General features: G+C 42.6%; 1 protein-coding gene across 1 annotated transcript; it reads left to right on the forward strand.

Moving 5' to 3' along the window:
* Nucleotides 1-7,641: 7,641 nt before the first annotated feature.
* LOC6502492 lies at nucleotides 7,642-8,649 on the forward strand. Its single transcript, XM_001967458.4, has 2 exons — nucleotides 7,642-7,975; nucleotides 8,041-8,649. The coding sequence occupies exons 1-2, from the start codon at nucleotides 7,726-7,728 to the stop codon at nucleotides 8,253-8,255; spliced, it is 465 nt and encodes a 154-aa protein (XP_001967494.1). The 5' UTR covers nucleotides 7,642-7,725; the 3' UTR covers nucleotides 8,256-8,649.
* The last annotated feature ends 12,175 nt before the right edge of the window (nucleotides 8,650-20,824 follow it).

The following is a 20,824-nucleotide window of genomic DNA, read 5'->3' on the forward strand; positions in this document are numbered from 1 at the left end:
CCGCAAATATTTCGGGGCTGCTTACCAAGACCAGTCCCAATCCGTCCCTCCCATCCCCCATCACTCCGGCGCTTTATCTTTCTTCCACTTTTTCACCCTGCCCACAAAATTTATGGTACTAAGCGGCCCCACCTGTCCTTTCCTCTTTTCAAAAGCCGGCCAGCACAATAAAATATTTTTTGCATTAGGTAAAAATTTGGCGAAAATATTTGCTGGCTTCCGTGTTGGCTTGACCAAAGGCAAAAGGGGACGGGACGGGGCGGGGCGAGAGGGGAGCGGCAATTAAGGCTGCTTAAGGGTTAAAGCCAGGCAGAGAGGACGGGAAGTCGCACATTAAGCGCTTCATTAAATATTTAAGTTTGACCTGCTCGCGCACGGACCACGGTGCGTATACGTTATACGGCAGCATGGCAGGATGGCAGTGTGTGGCAGCATGAGGCGCCATGTAAGAGCAGCTCTTTCGCTGTTGTTGTTGCTGCTGCTGTTGTTTCTCCACAAAAGAAGTGGGTTCTTGTTGCCGTTGCAGCTGAAATAATGTTAAGTGCGGCCGCGAGCATGAAACTGACATGCTTTTCAGCGTTTCGCATTTCCCCCATTTTCCTTTTGCATGCAGTTTTCTTTTGCTTTCCCCAGTGAAGCACTTGCGTGACGCCCGCAGCCATCCTTGTTGGCTGGGGTGTTTTTGGTTTTTACTTTTGTTTTTCATGTTTTGTCTTCTTTTTGCATTTTTTTTTGGCATTGAACCAGTTTGCCTCTATCAATTGGCGGCTCTAAGGGGATTTGCGAAGGCAGCTTGAACACCTTTTGACTCAAAGAGAGATTCTAGCCTCACTGCCCCTGACATAACTTTCATTTCTGGCTCTGCAATTTGCATATTAAAATGCCGGGCTCCCTTCTGTCTGATTGCCACTGCACAGGGCCTGTCTGCCTTTCACTTTGTCAGGTTTTGCACCTCCGGAGTAGGGGGAAAATTAAAAACCACGACTAACGACTAGGCGAACACTGCTCTGCCACTTCAGTGCCCTCCTGTGCTCCTCCAGCAACATCACCACCCGACATCTCTCATATTCCGTGCTCAGATTTCCAGCACTCCAGACTGGCGAACACTTAACCGGTTTCTGTAGCTGCTATAGCTGCTGGTGTAGCAACTTCCCTTGCTGCCACCGCCTACATTTGCTCATTTGCCGCACTGACTTTTTGGGTCACATCCTTTGGGAGCAATGCGTCAAAATCAGTGTCAACGCGCAGCGGACCTCCTACCCCTCTCTGTCATAAAGCACTGCAAGAAAACCTACTATATTATAAAGTTAATATTTAATCCACCTATTCTGTATCTTCTGGATAATATTTAAAATAGCTAGATATTACATTAATGGTTTAAAAATTATTCATATGAACGCCAGGTGATTTTTTTACTCTGCACACTCTTCTCTATCTTTGTCTGGCAGGGTGCGTGTTAAAAAATTAATTCTTGCCGTTATGCAAACCACTTTTAGCTTGCAATCCTTTCACAACTTTGCCAACTTGCTCACCGAAATTGGCATAGTTCGCCTTTTGAAGGTTGGCAATAAATTCCCCCCAAAAAAAGTGGAGAAAAAAGAAGAGAGGAAGGATGGGAAACCTACTGCAATGTCGTTACCTTGGGGCTTATCGCATAATGTCTTCGTGGGCCATGGGCGTGGCTGGCAAATGGCTGGCAAGCGTTTATCGGCTCTCGCTTAAACCGCAGACCTCTCGATTGCCGCCAAATTTCATAAATACTTTTCCCATTTCGATCGTTTTGCGGGGATCGACTCTGGTGATTAATGCCTGCGGGGACTGTGGGGCTGCTAGTCCCACATTTCAAGCAGATAAATTTAATGGGCTCAGCATCCTCGAATCCGGAATTCTCAACGATTCTTCATAACCGTTCGCTGCACTTCTCCCATTGCGTTTCAAGTGCAACGACAGCCAGAGCTCCTCGAAAAACTTGCTTTACGGCCGTCGTTGATGACTTGAATAATAATCATAATAATAACAAGGACGGGGCTATGACAAAAGCACACCTGCCGCACTCATACACCCCCGCACTCTGGGTAGGTCCGCCCACAGAGGCGCAGGATACTCGCAGGTTCTGTGACAGGTGCGCGTGCACTTGTGTTTGTGTTTCGTGCCTGTTAGGCTGCCACTCCCTCCAACGCCTATGGCACTTGAAGTGTGTTTAAAGATAAAAATGCAGTTTATCCTCTTTTCAGTGCAACTAACTGAGGCGTCTCCCGGCTCTCTATGGGCGTGTGGGTGTCTGTTTGTACGCTGAATGCAAGCTTTTTGGGCTGTCGAGTGCTTTAGAAAGAATTTTTGTTTTTGTCCACATTCTTATATGAAGAGTAAGAGTGTGTCGTCAGCCACTCGTGCCCCCCATTTGGTCTCTGCTGAGCCTGAATACTTTTCAATAGTTCTTCAATAGTTTGCCGTCAACACACTTTCAATCTGCACCTTACAATGTCTAGTAAGTTCACATTCAATGCAAACATTCTCTGTTTTTTATGCTGTTGGGGCTTTCAGCCCCAAGACCCTAAAAAGTTGGAGAAACGATAACTGAATAGATAAAAAAGCAAACTTTTAACCTTAAATTAAATTGATTTAATCATGTTAGTAGTATGAGACAGATGTAGTATGAGGCACATGTTCAAGTTAAGCCCCAAATTATAGATTCCTAGTACCCTACCCCATAGTCTAACAATAAAACCTAGAATGTACTTGAAATGAGTACTCAATAAAGCACTCAATCAAAATGATTCAAAGACAACACATCTTACTTATGAACGTAAAGTCAACAAAACAGAATAATCAATAAAAGTAGAGCCTAGAGCCGGAGTTTATTGCAAATTCAAAGAAGGCATAACCAAATCAGTGAATTACGAGCCAAGACAACAATCAAATACAATCAGCAAATGTATACTGGAAACAAGAAAAATGGAATTTTAATTCGGATGTACGGCCGGGGATAATATAAATAAATTTTTGGAGGCCCTCTTTGCCATTTTAGTCGGAAGTCCATGCCAAAAAAAAAAAAAAACAACAGAAACCCATCTCCGATTTCTGATTTCTGACTCTGGCCTAATTTTATATGCGATGGGATAAAATTTGTTTATGCGCAGTAGGCACAAAATTATATAAAATATAAATAACCTAAAGTTCTGACTCGGTCCACAGATTCTTATGAATATGAAATGATTGCTGGGGAACGAATGGAAGAGAAATTTTTGGATTGATGCCCGGCGCAATTTCAACAATCAAAATAAATAATTAAACATAATCGGACCCACAATTAGCCAGGAGACTTCACCCTTCAGTATCTTTTGGGCCGGTTTTGTGGTAAAAATAAATTAGACTACCCTACCACCCTGCCCGCCATTCCGCCATGCCCTCCCCTGGCTGCAATTGGCCTTCATTTGCGAATGAGCAAATAAGTGAGTTAACTGTAATTTCAGGCTAGTAACCATTAATAATTTATGGCCAATAGGCCCCCAGTTGAGTCCCTCTGCCTTGGCTCCTCCTCCTCCTCTGCCTTCTGCCTACTCATTCATATATAAGACCGACCTAGTGGGTCGGTGGGTGCTTTTGGCCAGGGTTTAAGTTGGGCCGAGTGGCACTTTGGCCCGGCTGCCGTTGCCAGCCACTTGACGTTTGGTAAAGCAAATTTTAAATAGCACAAATACTTGTGTTGCTCTTGTTGTTGTTCTCGTTCTTGCCACTGCTGTTGCTGTTGCTGTTGGCGTTATTGTTGGTGTTTTGTGCCAGTTTTTGTTTGACCGGCAACAATTGACTGGGCCCTCGTTTTAACCCATTGAGCCACCAACAAACAACATCCAACAACGGACAGCAGAGAGGAGAGGAGGAGAACGGTCGGCAGGTACAAATGAAAAGTAAATAATTTAACAGGAATAAGTTTAACAGTCCGGCTCTGAGCTTCTTGTTGATCTTTCAATTTGTTGAAGAAATCTTTCGAAATATATGTATACAGTGTCATCACCATTTCTGATTATTTATACAGTTAATACAAATATAATGAAAACCGAATTTAAGGCCCAAATTAGACGACAAGCTAATCATGTTTCCATTGGCGTATTGTCTTTCTTTTCCTGCCAGCTTCCAGGAATTTCAACGTATTTCTGTTTCGGGCTCGCATTACTCACGTTCACGTTCATTGCAGCCGTACGTGCTAATGCTGGTATATTGATAGAAATCCTGTAAATATCCTGTCAACACGCGGCATCAGGCTATGAAAGGAAAAGCTCCGCCATTTGGCAGGACGAAAATCAAGCGGAGGGAAGTCGCACGCTAATAGCGACAGCTGCACGTCGCCTGCGATAACAGGATACAACATTAAAGTACTTTGAGATTTATTTTTAAAGATGGCCCACTTCACTTCTTCAGCCCCGACCACTGCAATCCCCCCGCCCACTCGTCTAACGGCTTAAAACATAAAATTATGACAGGTTGTGGCTGTGTTGAAGGTATTTGCGACCCACGACGTCGCAGAACTCTCCCATTTCTCCCCGGCTATGTTGCCATGGCATCGCGGAGCTGCTTAAATACTCTAAATAGGGATGGTTGTGGTGCATCGTTTTACTCGAAAGTACTTACCAGAGGCATAATAGTACTTTTGAATCAAGAAATCTTACGAATGCTCTTTCAAGCAAATAATGGAACAAAAAGACCTCAATCGTTCAAGAATGATATATCCTATTATTATTATCAGTATTATATGATGTGTTTTGTCATAAAACTGAAGCCTTTCTATTTCTTGTAATTAGATAATTGCAGCGCATATTCATAAATATTTCACAAAAAGCCGAGAAACCTTTGTTTCTGGCTCTTTTTTTAGTTTAATGCCAAAATTTCCCTTTCTTTTAAGCTGATCCCAAGCCTTATCAGCACACTCCAGTAAGCGGGAACCCGAACAAAGCTCCATGGCCACCCACAAAAGCCTCCTCCACCTCCCTCCTGGCTCAACTTTGGCTGCACATTTTTGTACTTCTCTTCCTGGAATTTCGCTTTATTATAAAATATTGAAGATGTTCACAATACACCAACAACAAGGGGGGCAGGAAGAGTGGCAAAACGGAATATTTTCTTCCTTTTTTTTTTGGTGGCTCGCACAGGTTAAAAGACAGACCTCTCCCCCACAGCCCCCCGCGACTTTGAGTAATGACAGCAGCTGCTCTAATCGAAAACGTGTTTAAGTAGCTACCTGCAGCATTTAATAAAGCGAAATAAAAACTCGTCGGGCCACGGGGCATTGAAAAATGTCAAAGTCGCGTAGGCGTGGTCATAATTGCGTGGCACGGCGTGTCGCCATTTTGAAGTTAGTTACACAAGACAATGGCCTCTGCGGAACGGAAACGGATGCGACAATGACGGTGACAGCGGACGGCGACGGCGACGGCGACGACGGACGGCGGCTTCATTTTACCGTTTTGTTGTCTGTCATTCGCCGGCAGTCCCTTTAAGTTTTGTACGTGCGGTTGCTTTGTGGTTTGGCTTGTGCGAGTAGTTGTGCCAGTATCCAGTATCTGTGTGTTTGTGATAAACATAATAAACATTCTTATCCCGGCCAGAGGAGGCATACACGGGCTTAGTGTCTAACAAATGTGCTCTCCGTGTGACACAAGTCGCAAGGCAAGGTGCCGCCTGCGGTCTCTGCATAGGCAAGCGTGTGTACAGCAGCGTTCAAAACAATAGGAACTATGTCTTTTAACTATCAGTTAATCATAGTTTAGTTTATACACTTCTAAAGCTCAAACCATAACTTAAAGTTTAATTTTTTAACTAATTAAGTTTAAGTGAAATTAAAACTTATACATTTCAATGAAGTATAAAGTGTGTAAGCGCCTTAAATTAAAATTAACTTTTAAACACATACTAATATTTTGCCCGCACCTGTAAACCCCGCTACCTTTTCGTCCTTATCTCCCTCTCCCGCTCCCTCCAAATGACCGTGCATGTGTATGTGTTTGTGTGTGTAAGCGGAATGAACGGTAATCCGTCGTGTTTTGAATAACAAAATTTTCCGTACGAGATTGTTGCACACTGGAATTTGCCCGGACCGCTAACAAACCGCAAGCAATGTCAAGTGGCACGAGCTGGAAACAAAAGGCACAAGCAACAACTACGACAAAAAATGTCGTGTCCTGGGCCACGCCCAACCCAAAAACCGCACTCAGCCATACATACACTCACATGCTTTCTTTCGCAGGCTCTCTTTTTTGTGTCTCCAAATAAAATAAAAAAAAAAGAAAGGAAGAACACTCAAAGGATAAGGGATATCCCGGACAAGTCGCGCACGCACATTTCGCACAAATTCTCGTCGAGTTTGTCAATAAAAGTAAAAGGACCTCCCAGCCTTTAGGCCAACTGCCATTCCGTGACAATCGCCACCTGGCACTCACAGTCTAGCAAGCTCCTCGATAATTGATCAGAACATAATTCAGTCACATCAAAAAGAAATCATTTCTTTCGTAAAGTTTTTTCATAATAAGTAAGAGAAAAACACACAAAAAATCAACTTTACACTCAAAGGGCTTCCTCTATTTCAGAATTTCTTTTTAAAAAAAATTTGTTGACAATTTTTTCCAATTTCATTTGCTTTTTAAAACCATCATAAAAAACGCATAGTGCCAAAAATAGATTACTTTGAATTTTGATTTGTATTGCAGACTCAGCTTTTGATGTGTAAATTTTGTTAAAAAAAGCAGAGTATATTGATTTTAAAAAAAATGTGAAAATATGTTTTAAAATAATTCTTTATATATAAATTATAAGCCCTTTAAAAATCATATCTGTTTGGTACTGCTAAGAGTATGTCTTATATTTTTTTGAATAGGGTATTGGAAGTTTCGATCATTTCTTTTTTTATTTATAGCATTTTTAAAACTATGCTCTCTGGTTTTCAATTTCATACTCCATTCGTTTTCCTCTGACTTCTGCAACCTTTCCCTTTCTATCAGCCCCGACCACTGTATTAATGGCATTTATTATTTTCTCGTTACACGTTGACTTTTGTGCGGCAATTTCTCAAACCGAACGCGTCCTTTGCCGGGGAAGCAACAAACGATAACAGGTGACAAGGATAAAGTGCAAACGCTGTCAACAGGACCGGGCCAGAAACACAGGTTGTGCTGGCAGTAGGTTTTTTGCCGCCCTTTTGGAGCCACTGGACAGCTGGTAACTGGTAACTGGCAACAGAGATCCACTCTCATCCGAGTCTAACGTTTGGAGTCTGGGCGGGCAGTTTTTCTTAATTTTGGGGGGAATCTGCTAGGCCAGCGATAAAGCACTTGGCACGAGTCCTTGTTTGGCCTTTAAATTTAAATTTATAACACCCGACAAGTCGCGCCGCCTCGCTGGGGAAATGGGTCGCGCTTAGTTAATTGGACTGGCTGATGAATTGTTGAGCCGTTGGCAAATTAACCCTCATCAGGTTTTGGAGGGGCCACTCTCATTCACTTTATACCACCCGGAGGGGCCTCTGGGGTGCTCCTGCCCCCACCCAGCGCACACATGAACACGCACGTAGACCAGGTAGTGGGTCAGATTAATTGCGGCTGATATATTTTCTGAAAAAAAAACCACGAAGCATTTCATTCGAAAATGAAATAAGTATGTTAAGCAAGCCTGGTATTATCACCTAGGAATTTTGATTCAACACTTATTTCTTAGAAATTAAAATGAGCTCCAGAAATGCTGGGCCCCATAGTTATATTAATCCTAATAGATTTGGCGACCTCTAAATTGGATGTGGTAAGGACTTCTGAGTTGCGTTCACCCAAGTGTGTTGATTGCGAAGGAATTCAGTCGCAATGTACTGTCTATAGAGAAGGACACTTCTGCGCGAATCACGCGGATAAAGGCATAATACAGAAAAATCATATATACATGAGCAGAACCGAGAAATTACTGGATTGTTTACCGGACGACTTCAACGTTACTGGTGCGTGTGCAACTCGTATACACTCCAAAGTTCATAATTAATATCGTTAGTATTCTTAAATGTAGGCCCCATTATGGACTATTGTTGTCTATGGACGCCGGAAATAGGATGCCGGCAATTGGCAGGACACTTGTATCAAAAACACTCCGACTGGAGGGAAGCCTGCGATATCTGCGTGAAGGTATGCGCCTGTGAGGAGAATCGGGTAGTTTCGGCTGGAGTCCGTCTGACTTCGTCCATTAAATGGTTACTTCTGGTTGTAGTCCTGGCGCTTCTCTGATATTGAAACTTTAGCGACACATGGCTGGTGAATCGGTGCTTTGCATATCGAAGGAAATTCAATAAGGTTGCCTGCATGAGGGAATTTCAAGTGCCTGGGCGGCGACCGTAAAACCGAGTGGCCATTGCACTAAGCCAAGGCACATACAAATCAAGTCAACAATGGCTCCGCCACAGTCCCCGAGCGTCACAGCACACATGAAGGCTCGGATGAGGGTTCGGGTCAGGGGCCAAGGGAATGCGATAGTCTTCTGTTTGCTCTATTGGACCAGTACCAGTGTTGACAGATATTCAACAGGACAACAAAAAAATGGATAGACATATCTCTCGCATTATAACATTAAATGTTACAAGTCCTGCACTGTTATGTTTAAATAATTAGTCCTTGAATTTTATTTATTTTTTTAATTAGTTTTAGTTAATTGGACTAACTTGTATAATATTACCCGATAAAATAATATTACAAATCAATAAAAATAATGCAAATGAAAAAAATATAGGCAAGACTGCATCATTGGCCTTTTTCCAGCAATGATCACCGAAAATTTGATCAACTGTTGGTTGGCATCTTTTCGTGTTTTGTATCTTTTTAAGAACGGCTTTGTTGGTTATCCATTTCGTTGGCTGCAAACATATACACAGACGGAGATGAACAGAAATGGAGCAGTCGAGTCCTGGGCAGCCGTTCCCCTTTGGAGTCAAAGTCCCAGGGAGTTGGCTCTGGCTTTTGTCTGCCAGTTCGTTGGCCCATTTCCCACTTTTCTGTTGGCCGAACTCTTACACTGGGCTACTGCAAGCCAAAAATGCAAATGAGCAGCTCTAGAACTGGATTCTCGGATCTGGATTCTGAGTTTTGGACGCTGGCCGACGGCCAATGAACCGAAACAACAAAAAATTGTATGCGAAGCATGCCCAACTTTAAACGAACCGAGAGCCGAGCAAGCCCGGGCTGCGTTTATTATATTTTATTTACTAAGTGCAAATGTTGTTTGCAGTCATTGAAATTGAAACAAATATATATACACGCACGCCAGCACATAAAAACCAAAAATAAAACCCAAAAACCCGAAAAAGAAGCCAAAAACTGAAATGCAGAGACACTGAGGAGAGGCCTAAGCCATTTGTAGCCCTTTTGTTGTGAGTGGGGAAATGCGGCGGCAACAAACACGTAAACTTAGCTGCCTCATCATGCCACCATTAATGTGGATGTGTGTGCCCGTGGGTGTGTGAGTGTATGCATGTTTCTTTCTGTCAGTGTGTGTGTGTGTGTGTGTGTGAAAGTTATAGTAAAAGCGAGACGCACGTATTTTAATATGTGCCCCAAAGCAGAAGAAAAATCGCACGTACGTGACTTCATTTGCTTTGCTCTGTCCCACTGCCTTTGGCATCATCCACTGTCCTCACTGTGCCGGCCTCGGCCAGAGTTGCCGCCCTTTGGGTTGTAGGTCCTGGCTGATCCTGCCATTAGGATTGCCATGCCACAAAATGCGTGCACATTATTTGGCATTTTTTTAAACACTTGAAACTAATCCTTATCGCATGGTTCTTAATTGTTAAAATTATTTTTATAAAAGCCAGCTAACATTAGCAATGATATTTAAATCATATCGACCTTGTTGGCTTTGAATATTATTATTTGAAGATATATTCTCTTTTTACCAGACAAAGATGCCCAATGAAGTTTGAAAAAAGCCTTCGAATTCCAACCGCACTGTCGTGCTTTGTGGTTCACATAGGAACATGCCTGGCGATTGGATCTCCTTCCAATTTGTCCCGTGTTATCCTTTCCCAGCTCTGCGTTATCCCGGTTGGGGAAGGACCAATCAATGGCGTCTGGCCTGACTTGCTGTCTGGGTGCGCTCGTGCGTGCGACACATGTTTTAATTAATAAATGCCATTGTCAAATCACCTGACATTAGGCCAGGCCGGTGAAGACCTGAAAAATTCGACTCATAAGTTATTGTTCTCCCAAATCCGGTTGGCAGGCGAAAGCCTTGCCATAAAGCCCTACCGGACCATATAAAATTAGCGTCATTATGCCAGAAACAGTTGCACGCCTTATAGCTATCTCTCATTCCAGGAAAGTGTATATACTTATGTCCATATAGGTATGTATTTGTCTAATACAACAATCATTCCTAATGCTGATGATGATGGGCACGCACTGAAAGCAAATCAAACGTTGAGTCCAATAAACCAAATTGAAAGAATAGAGGACTCGGGTGCAGTTAGAAAAATATACCTTTAGAAACCTTTAAGACAAGCCCTTAAGACAAAGATTTCGATAGAGTTTCAAGCTTTCCTTCCTACCCCATTTCTTAAAGATATCCAACCAAATTATTGTTCAAATAGGTCTTTATTTTTCTCTTCTTTTTAGCTAGAAATTAAATACCATTGGAATTACATTTTCGATCAGTGTAATCGTTGGTGTGTTAGTGTGAGGCATGGCGGGCTGTTTCCTCCCATGAGTGTGTGTGAGTGTGTGTCGCACGTAACAAATAAATGGCCTCTGCCTGGCGGCTAAGCAGCCGAAAAGTAGGCAACATTGCGACTTTCCCAACTGCATAGCCATCTTTTATTCCCGCTCCCATCGTTACACTCGCACCAACCCCCCACCCCTAGCCCCTAGCCCCTAGCAGGATGTATCTTTTTATTTGCACAGCATTTACATGATGTGCTTGCGGATTTTATTTATTTATTTTGGCGGTTCTCCTCTTTACGGTTTCGGTTTCGGGTTTTTGTTTTCGGGGGTTCTGGGGCCCTGAAAGTCGCTTGAAATGTGCGCCGAGCTCATTAGGGCCATATAAATCAAGCGATGTATTTATTTTTATTTATGAACCGCAGCTGTGACGCCTCACACAAAACCCAGCATCCGTGGCGGGGAGGCCAATTTAGTGGCCGCAAACAAATTGCTCTAGATTTGTGTACTCTTCAATGCCGGTTCACTGCATCGGCTCACTAATTGGAAACTATTGCGGCCATAGATACTCTCTGGCCGACAGGCCGGAAAATATTATTCTTTATTCACTGAGGGCTGTTAATTCAAGGGTATTTGTTCAGCGACTTGGCTTCACATTATCCTGCGCCTTGTTTCTTGGTCACATTATTATTACTGGCCCAGCCGCATAATGAGTGTCCTTAGCTCGGGGCCATAAAATATATTCATATAACCCACAAAGCATACACATAACTCATAAACGCGCCTATACGTATGGCTAAAAATCGATTATTTAAAATAAAAACCTGAAAAAATTCCCAAATTGTTTGATTGTCGGCAGCGGCGGCGGCTCTTTGCACATGAAGCAATCAGGCTCAGGGCAGCGAGTCCCACAAACAGAACCCATAACAATCAGAAGATATATATTTATATACGTGGATGGTCTGAAGGGAAAATAGACCGAACACGCAAACAGTTGATTGAATATTTGCTTGGCGTAATCATTTAAATGTATGGCATTCCAATTGACGTAAAAGGTACAGAAAAGGCAATAAAAAAAAAAAAAAAAAAGAATAAAATGATGAGCACGAAGGATAAAGCCACGTGTTTTAAATATGATTTTGTGGATTTATTTCCTCAATTTGCATTTGCGGCTCATTAATTTTATTTGCTCGCCCAAAGTGAATTTCGGCATAACCAGAAGACGTTGCATGATTGAAATGCCCCGGTTCAAAGTAGCATCAATCATATGTTTGCCTTAATAATATTTAATAATAATGATTCCCATTACCTTGTTTAATTTCTTTAATTAGAAAATAGCTTTGCTTATTGATTGCTTGTCTTCTCGTAATTTGCCTAAGCATGCCATTTCTATTCGGCAAATCTAAAAATTATTTAAATTCCACACCCGAAATGTAAATGTTATAGCATTTATGTGGCATAATATACTCATTTAATGCAGCTCACAACACTCAAAGAAATCGAAATTCCGCCCAATGGACGAGGCAGTCAGTCCTCTTGCCACCTGCAAGACAAAGGTTTGATTTATGTGATTGCCAGAAGAGAGGCCATAACTTTGTGTGTCATGTTGGGAATGTCTCTCTATTTCGTCCTGGTCCGGGTCCTGGACGGGACTTGTTGGTTGATAGTATTTTGTATTTTTTGATGCACTCAGAGGAATTTGTCTCAATACGAGTGTCTTAAAATGTATATCTAAAAAAGAGACTAACTAGTTCTATATGTTTTAACCTAACATCATGGATATGCTTAAAATAGATTATTTTATAGCATTTTCTCTCAGTGTATCCTTTGCTTAAACTACACGCTCTTCAGCAGACTGACACGCGTACACCCTATGATAAAAACTCTGACCACGCAGGAGGCAGTTAACCAACCTCAAAGGGCATGAACGTAGATTCCATCCCTGACCGACCGGGCTGCCAGTTGTTCAAAGTTATGCTTTTGGCTGTAGTAGCGAGATGACATTCGCCAGATACACGGCTCACAGATCCAGATACAGGCACACACACATTTGCTGAATATGACGAGTTTTTCTTTTTTTTTTTTTTGTTGGTTGTGTTGTATGTGGGCGAAAAAGTTTCGCAGGCCGACTTGTCCCCTTTTTTTTTAGCTTTTTGGATGGCAGCAAAAAGGGACACAAGTAATTGAATTTCAATCGCAACGCACACAAACACATCCACTCTCACTTACACATATAAGTGCTTACGCAGACACAGAGATACAGAGCAATTGCTTGTGCATATGTATTTTCGGTACACAAAGTGAAACGACAAACAACTCGTAATGCGGAATTTTCATATTAAATCCGCTTTTCAGCGCTTTCAGCCGCTCAAATACCGGGTGCGAGTGTGTGTTTTGCGCATCTTTTCGAGTGAGTTGAAAATAATGGCAATTTAATTCAGGGTCACTAATTTTTCTGCCACATCGCACAAGAAGACCGCATCAGCATCCGAGTCAAGGCGAAAGGCGAGAAGCGAAAGGCGACATTGCTCATACGCCACGTTGACAGCTTATCCCATGAATTTCGCCAGCCAGCCTGCCCTCTTGCTTGTATGTGTGTGCGTGTCTTAGCATTACTGGCTGACTTCTTAAGCTGTTTAATCTAATGTAGCGCAACGCTGACACTCCAGGCCAGCGGACTGAAAGCCAAACACCAGCAGCCACTTTTAAGCACTTTCAAACTCATTTCCTACCCTCAACCACATTGACATGCACACAACTAAACGTGCGTAGGTGTGTGTTTTTCTATGGGACGGTTGTGTGTTTTGGGCCAGAATTTGGGTGGGTCGATAGAGCCTCAAAAGCCAAGTGGAACATGTAATCCCAAAAACTATACAACCTAGAATTAGGCCACCCAAATAGTGGCTATTTTATTTTTCCGTCTTGTTTGTAATACACACTCTAGTCCTTTGAATCACTTTAATGATTTTTACTTAAAGAAGACATGTTTTTGGTTACAATTTATGGACTTAAAAACTGTCTCTAGTTCTCCCACAACCAAAGTTATTTTTGGCTTAAAAACTTGACTCAAACGAATAGTTCTTGTAATAGGAATTCTATAAATTTTTAATTGATTCAAAGTCCTCTTACGAAACATAGTTTTAAACTTTGACCCACCCTATTTCAGAGCATGTGTGAGGGTGTACTGTCAATAGAACTCGAGTCCAGGGCGCTCGTTGGCCGTTGTTTCCGGTCACACATATGGCAGGACCTCAATTGTGGCCTGGACACTCTATGCCTGCACTTTAAATTGGCTGTAAGTCAGGGGAAAAAGACGAAATGGTTATAAGGGATAGTAGGTCCGGGCGAACAGTAGATACCCTTCGACGGGCATCTGCCGAAGGTCCTGGAGCAATCTTAAAGGCACTCTATCGAGTTAAGTGAACTTCTACGAGTAGGAAATTCCGCAGTCTAATGTATATAAATAGCCCATCTAGTCGAGCATCGATCTGCCCCGCCCCCTAATTGATGGCCGCATTTAGAGTCGACCTTCATCCTTTTTTTCCTCTCAACTTTTCGCTGGCCTGTTTACTTAGCAGCCGCTGCTGTCCCTTTTGGGGCAACGACTACGGCTATTTGGGCTACGTTTCCGTTCATTTCACTTTCACATAGGCAATTGCTAATTTGCAATTTTTCGTCCCAAGTGTGTGACGAAGTGTTTGCGTAAGTAGCATACTTTACAAGTCCAAGAGCCGGGGACTAACGGACCAGGACTTTATTTTCACTTTGTATTGTAAATACATTTATACGCTACTCATTTACTTCCGGTTTCGGCTTCGGTTGTCAGCGGCAGCGGAAACGTAATCTGCTTGTCATCCACCCTCGGTTACTACCTCTTACCAGTTACCAGTTACCACTGGCAGCTCAGCTCCTTCGATTGCCGTCCCTGTTTCAGTTTCTTTTCCTTATCCTTACGTATTTTCCTCGCCAACAACGGTGTCCGTCATCTTGGGTATTTCCGCGGATCGGCATTGCCTTTCAGCTGCGGTTTGCGTTTGATTTCCTGTTTGTCTTCGAGTCGCTTCCTCTTGAGGTATTTACTTTATTATTCGCAATGGGCTAGGATGTGGAGTGGGCCCCATGGATTGTTTCAATCATTAAGCCAGAGATTGTCAAGTAAATAATTTATTTCGCTCACAATTGGAAATACGCACTGGTCATATTTAAGCAGAATGCAAAATAGATACGGAGAATTCGTTACAAACAACAGCCGAAAGCCAGCCAAAACTTTGCCTTTGTGCCACACCATTGAAGCGTGGAAAATGTTGCTTCTACACAAAACTGCATAATCATTAAATTTTAATTGGTTTTCATTTGTTTTGAATTGTTTTGTTTGTCGGTCGGTGGTCGTGTATAGTACAAAATACTAAAATACGGGGCGACACACAACAACAAGCCGGAAAATGCCTCTAGAAAATGCTCTGTAGAAAATGCAAATTCATTATTGGGTCTAGAGTGCGGTTAGTGTTCGTGGCTTTGGTGTCCTTTTTGCATTTCAGAGCAAGGGCTTTAAAGTTCATGGTTGATTAACTCATAAATAGCGAGTGTTGGCATATCCTGTTCAGCACGCCAACACTCCCCGTAGCCCGTCTTCCTTTTTTGTGTCCGCTTGCCGGGAAATTCGAGCATGCATGAACAGCGCTCTGAGTTCTTAAAGCATATTAAAATTTATTTAGTGGAAATAAGTTTTGTGTGTGCACTCAATATAGAAAATTAGTTATATTCTACATCGGAGTTATTAAATGGGGAAAGGTTTCCTTTTTTTATGCATATTCAGGACCTACTTCATTTCAAAGTAATTTATTTGTTCATCAAACTCACTGACTTTGTTTTGTTTAGCTAAACAAATGGCACTTGCACGGCTCCCCTTGAAAATTTATTGCAACTGCTGGGTTCTAGCCACTCTAGAATGCATATATATATGACATGTATATATGTACCATATAGTACCTGCACTCTGGCAATTAAATGAGGGCGCGGTTTAAGTGGTTTCCTTGAGGAATCTTTAAGAGCCCGAAGGCTATTGAAGCCGGGGAATTACTGGGCCATGATTGAAATTATTTTAGTATACTGGTGCACACATTCGTTTCAGCCTGCATCCTTGTTCTCCATTTTTTTTTCTTCTTGTATTTTTTGTGTGTTTGGGACCTGGGCCAACAAATGAGGAAACAAGCTGAGCAGCAAAGCCTGCCCTACAGCAGCCCAAGTACAACATGAAATGCACTCCGCTGCTTGAAAACAATTTTACACGGGATTATGAGTGGGCGGGCGCCCCCTGAAAGGGGGGCGAGGCCAGATGAAGATGGGTCAGCTAATAAAGCGGCACTGGGTGCAGTCTGCCTGGGAGCTATTGAGTGCTGTGTGTACTTCTGCTTACTTGTTGCATAATATTTTCCTTTTTATTAGCTACAAGCCAGGGGGAAGTAACACTGTGAAAAGTATGCAATGAGTTTCCTTCGTCCTTTTTCGCCTCCTGCCAACTTCACTCTCTCCCTGGATTTCCTTAAATCTTCAAATGCTTTTTCAAGCTGATTGCTTTACTTGGCCGGCTGAGGTAATGAAATGTTTTAGGCTAATACAATTTAATGTTTTCCCAAGGAGTCTCGCTGCAAGGACACGCTGCATTGCCTCCCCACTCTTCACTTCCCACTCCCCACTCCGCACTGATGTTGCAGCAGTTGTGGCTGCCGCTGCAAATGCAATTTCCAGACAAGTTGCCAGCTGGCAGTTCTCCTTAATCAGCAGACCGCCCGGGCACGTGAGCGCCCTCTGGCGTGGCGAATTGTTGAAGCATTACTTTGCCAAAGAAATTGAAATGGCCCACACACACACACACACACACATCCATACTATACACATTCTTACCTACACGGAGAAAAGAAAAAAAAACCAACTAAAATATTTGCACACAAATTAATTTCTTTCTGCTGCAACAGATACCAAGAAGCCTGCTCACCTCGCCCTCAATCCGTTTTCCACTAGCTATTTGATTTTCATTTCAGATACGACTATGAAAATCCGCTCAAACACACACCACACTCACACATAGAAAATCGGGAAACTCAAACAATGGTCTTTGGGCATTACTCATACGTAGTGTTGGCCGCACACTTTTCAATTATCAATTGCAAACGCTTGTCTAAATATTGATATGGCCAGAAACTTGATAATCGAAATCCTGGCATTGTGCAAGTGTTTGTACAAATCTGATACTGGAATATTTATTAACAGTGTAGAATGGCCCCAGGCACTGGATTGAAGTGTACGGATTTTCAATTATTTTTGCACGACATTTAATTTAATATTTAAACTGCAGAAACCATAAATTCTAAGCACCAGGAAGTCCTCACCACATATGCAAATGAACCGAAGTCAGTCGAGGGCCACCGTCGCCGCAATAGTTTCAATTATTGTCAAGAGAGAGAACTCCAGTTGGGCGCTCGGCAACTTCGCCTATTAAAATCAAACTAATTAGAGCTCCAGCACTCTTGCCAGCATCGTTCTAATTAGTGGAGCAGTTGTGGAAACTGGAATACGCAGTCAGCCCTTGAATAACCACAAAAAATTGTTTGATAACAAACATTTTGCAGCTTAAGGAATTTCTCGAAAACAATTGCCGAACTAAGCGCAACCACAGAGGCAAACACATTGGCAATCGGCAAGGGGCAAGGATAAATGGAGGGATGGGGCCACATTGAACAGGACATGGCCAAACAAAGCAGACAAAATTCTGTGGAAGTTAAGCCAACAAGTTATAAAATACTCGTACATCCCCAGAGCACACAGATGCATACGCACAGATATGCACGAAAAACCCAACAAGATACCCACACACAAATGGAAATTGCACAGAGTCAGATATAGATACAAATACAGCTATAGAGCTATACAGCTATAGAGCTATATAGCTATATAGCTATGGAGCTTCAAAGAGCCGCTGCACACCGAGGGCAAACAATAAACAGCAAGTGCAGAAAGTATGAAACGGAAATTCTGCATTTGACATAAACGCCAAAAGCACGCACTCCGACACCCAGCCAAGAGCAAACAAAATCCAGAGCACTACAAGTGGAATATTAAATACGCTTTAGGGATAATCAAAATACACAAGAAGATAGTGACTTTTTTAAATAAATTGTATAAAGTTTACTATTATATTTTTAGCCTTGATTACGATTTTTCCCAAAACAAAATGTATTTTGAGACTCAACTATATCCAGTTAACAAACTCTAGCATTGTTTGTTTTTAATAAATTTTCAAAACATCTCAGATAAACTCCCAGATCCACATAGCTTTATAAATATTCAATGCTATGTAGGTCTGTCGAAATTAGTTACAAATCCAATCGCTCAGCTAATAAATCCGCACAAGCGGCTTTCCTACAAAGTGATAGAAGTGCAACTTTTCGGTGGCATGGAACGAGGCAAGCTCACAGATGCCAAGCACTTGGCAAGAGGACGAGAATGAAGCAGGAGTGGGACGGCCAAGAAGGAGGAGGAGCAGGAGCCAGAGCCCTGAAACAAAAACTGGCTGCTAAAATTTCCAAAACGTTTCGCACTGATTTTCATTCGGTTACACTGGCAGGTTTGCAGTCAGAGGGAGACTATGTCTCTGGGATTTTTAGCCTAGCTGCATCAAACTGGATATCCTCGAGTTCCTGTGCCGTACATTTCGCTTTGCATTTTGCGTTTTCGGGGCTTGGCTTGGCTTCTGTTCTGTTCTGTAATGCTTTTGTATTTTTTTTTTGACTGCCTTGTGCTTTGGCTTGGCATCGCATTGTTCTCACGGCTCAAGTGCTAGGCAGCCTGTGGCTTAAAATATAAAAATTGATGCCAAGTGCAGGCCTTGCGACAACCACTGCTCGCTGCTCGCCTTACACATTTCCATTTTCCATTTGTTGGGCTTCGCTTTTTGGTATTTTTGAAAAAAACATCCTTTTCCCTTAACCCTCCCCAATGCCCACCCATTGTTGCTGTCGACTAATGGGTGTCAACGCTTGAATGCAATTTGGAGCATATTTTGCGGTGCATTTCGGGGCATTTTGTGGTTTTTGTTTTCGGTGGCGTGTGTTTTTGTGCTTGATGCTTGGTGCAAGGATAAAAGCTTTGTGTGAATGGCAACTGCTTGCGGTTATCATATGTCAATCAATACGCTGATGACTAATGGATGCCAGCCAGTCAGTTAGTCAGTCAGTCAGCCGGATAGAAGTGGAGCCGAAATCAATGTCAGGCCAATTTACAGACAATTTCATAAGCAGAATTGACGTCAAGACGCGCACGCACATAAATCACCAGCAACAGGACATTCGGAGCGCGGAACAGGAGCCGGAGCAGGAACTTGAGCAGCGTCACCTGCCAAACAAATGGCATTCAATCAAGCCACCGTTCCGAACTTTCTCCTCAATGGCACTTGGCCCCTTCCACGCTCATCAACTGGGCCTCCAAATTCCCTGACAAAATAACAATAAAAGTGAGTGGCCGCAATAATGTCCCAGTCCCGGTTTCCAGTCTCCAGTTGCCAGTCCCCGGCATATTGATGATGATGACAATGAATTTGCAAAAGGATCTCAAACGCGTATATATTGACATCCATAAAATCCAAGACGGCGCAATTAAAACTTTGAGATCTGGGCCGGATTTATGCATTTACTTGGATTTCTGTCAATTTGTATAAATTTTTTTATGATAATGAAGCGCAAATATTTCAAGAGCAAACGACAAAAGGCGAATGGCATAAGATAATATTTAGGGGAGGGAGGAGGCTATATACCCTGAAACAAAAAGTGGGAGGCATGGGGCGGGGTCAGTCATAAAGACGACAACGTGGCGCTGCTAACAACAGACCGGAAACAGGAAATGCCGAGCGGCAGCGCCAAGATGGACGAAGAGAACGAAACCAAAAGAACGAATAGCGTCAGTGAAATGGGAAGGGCCAGGAGAATGGCAATTGCTGGGCAAATTGAGTTCTCAAGGAAGTTAGCAAAACATTTACCGAGCAGTTGCCGGACCAACAATACTCCAGGCCCCACGATAATGAAGCAAGTGTGACAAATTGTGGATTCGATGTCTAAAGTGACTTGAACAAAGATAGATGTGCGTAATGTCTATAAAATCTATTCAGGTTATTCCTACCCAATTACCATCTATAAAAGCATAAAGCTTATGCCCTAATCCTCCCACCACCACCCACTGAGCACCACCCACATTTGTAACAGTTAATTTAGTTTGCATGTTTTGCACCGACTTTGGCAAATCACAAGCAGAAAATTTCGCACACAGACTGCAGAAGTGCTGATGATGACAACGACAATGAGTCCTGAGACTGGGTCCTGGATGCCTGGATGCCTGGGAGCAAAAACTTGACAAAGTATTCATAGTAAAACGCGCTCTCAAAGCAAGACAGCGAAACTTGTCACTGCAAAGTTGTTAAGTCAGAAGCCTGATGACTCTGTGTCAGTCACAGTCGAAGACACTGGAAATCAAATACTTTCTCATGGTTAAGTGGGAGCTCTCAAACAATTATTGGAAGTACTAGCCAGTCTCCAACTTTTAATTTTAGTTCACTAGCAATTATCTGCCACTGACTTCCCAAGATTAATCCCAGATTATATATGTAAGTCTAACTTTTCTCTCAGTGCTCTTATTCGGTCCTTTCTATTTTTCTTTTCTTAAACTGAATGGGCGTGGACGTGAGCTTGAGCTGGTGGGCGTGTCGGCCGCTGGATCTGATGGAAAATATTATAATAATAATATAATAATATTATTTGCTGCCGCTTCGGCCGGATGGCCGCAACTTAGTTGCCAGCTCGACGGGTGGTTCAGCTTAAATCCTAATCACATACGAAGTCAAAGTTGATCCAGCTAGGCATCGTTTCAAGTACGAATCGCCAAGTCATCTTGACACACTACATATGAGTATATTTGCAGAAATACGTACATAAATGGCAAATTAGATTGCGCATACGCCTCGTTGGCACTCCGAGTCCCTTTGATTCGCGCCAACGTGAAATACAAAACTAATGCGCAATTAATGACATCCGCTTAGCGGGCTAAAAACTATGCTACATTTTTATGTCGAACGGCAATTTTACGGCCCCATAAACACACCACCA

This window comes from Drosophila ananassae, chromosome 2L, assembly GCF_017639315.1.
Source record: "Drosophila ananassae strain 14024-0371.13 chromosome 2L, ASM1763931v2, whole genome shotgun sequence".
In the NCBI taxonomy this organism is placed as follows: domain Eukaryota; kingdom Metazoa; phylum Arthropoda; class Insecta; order Diptera; family Drosophilidae; genus Drosophila; species Drosophila ananassae.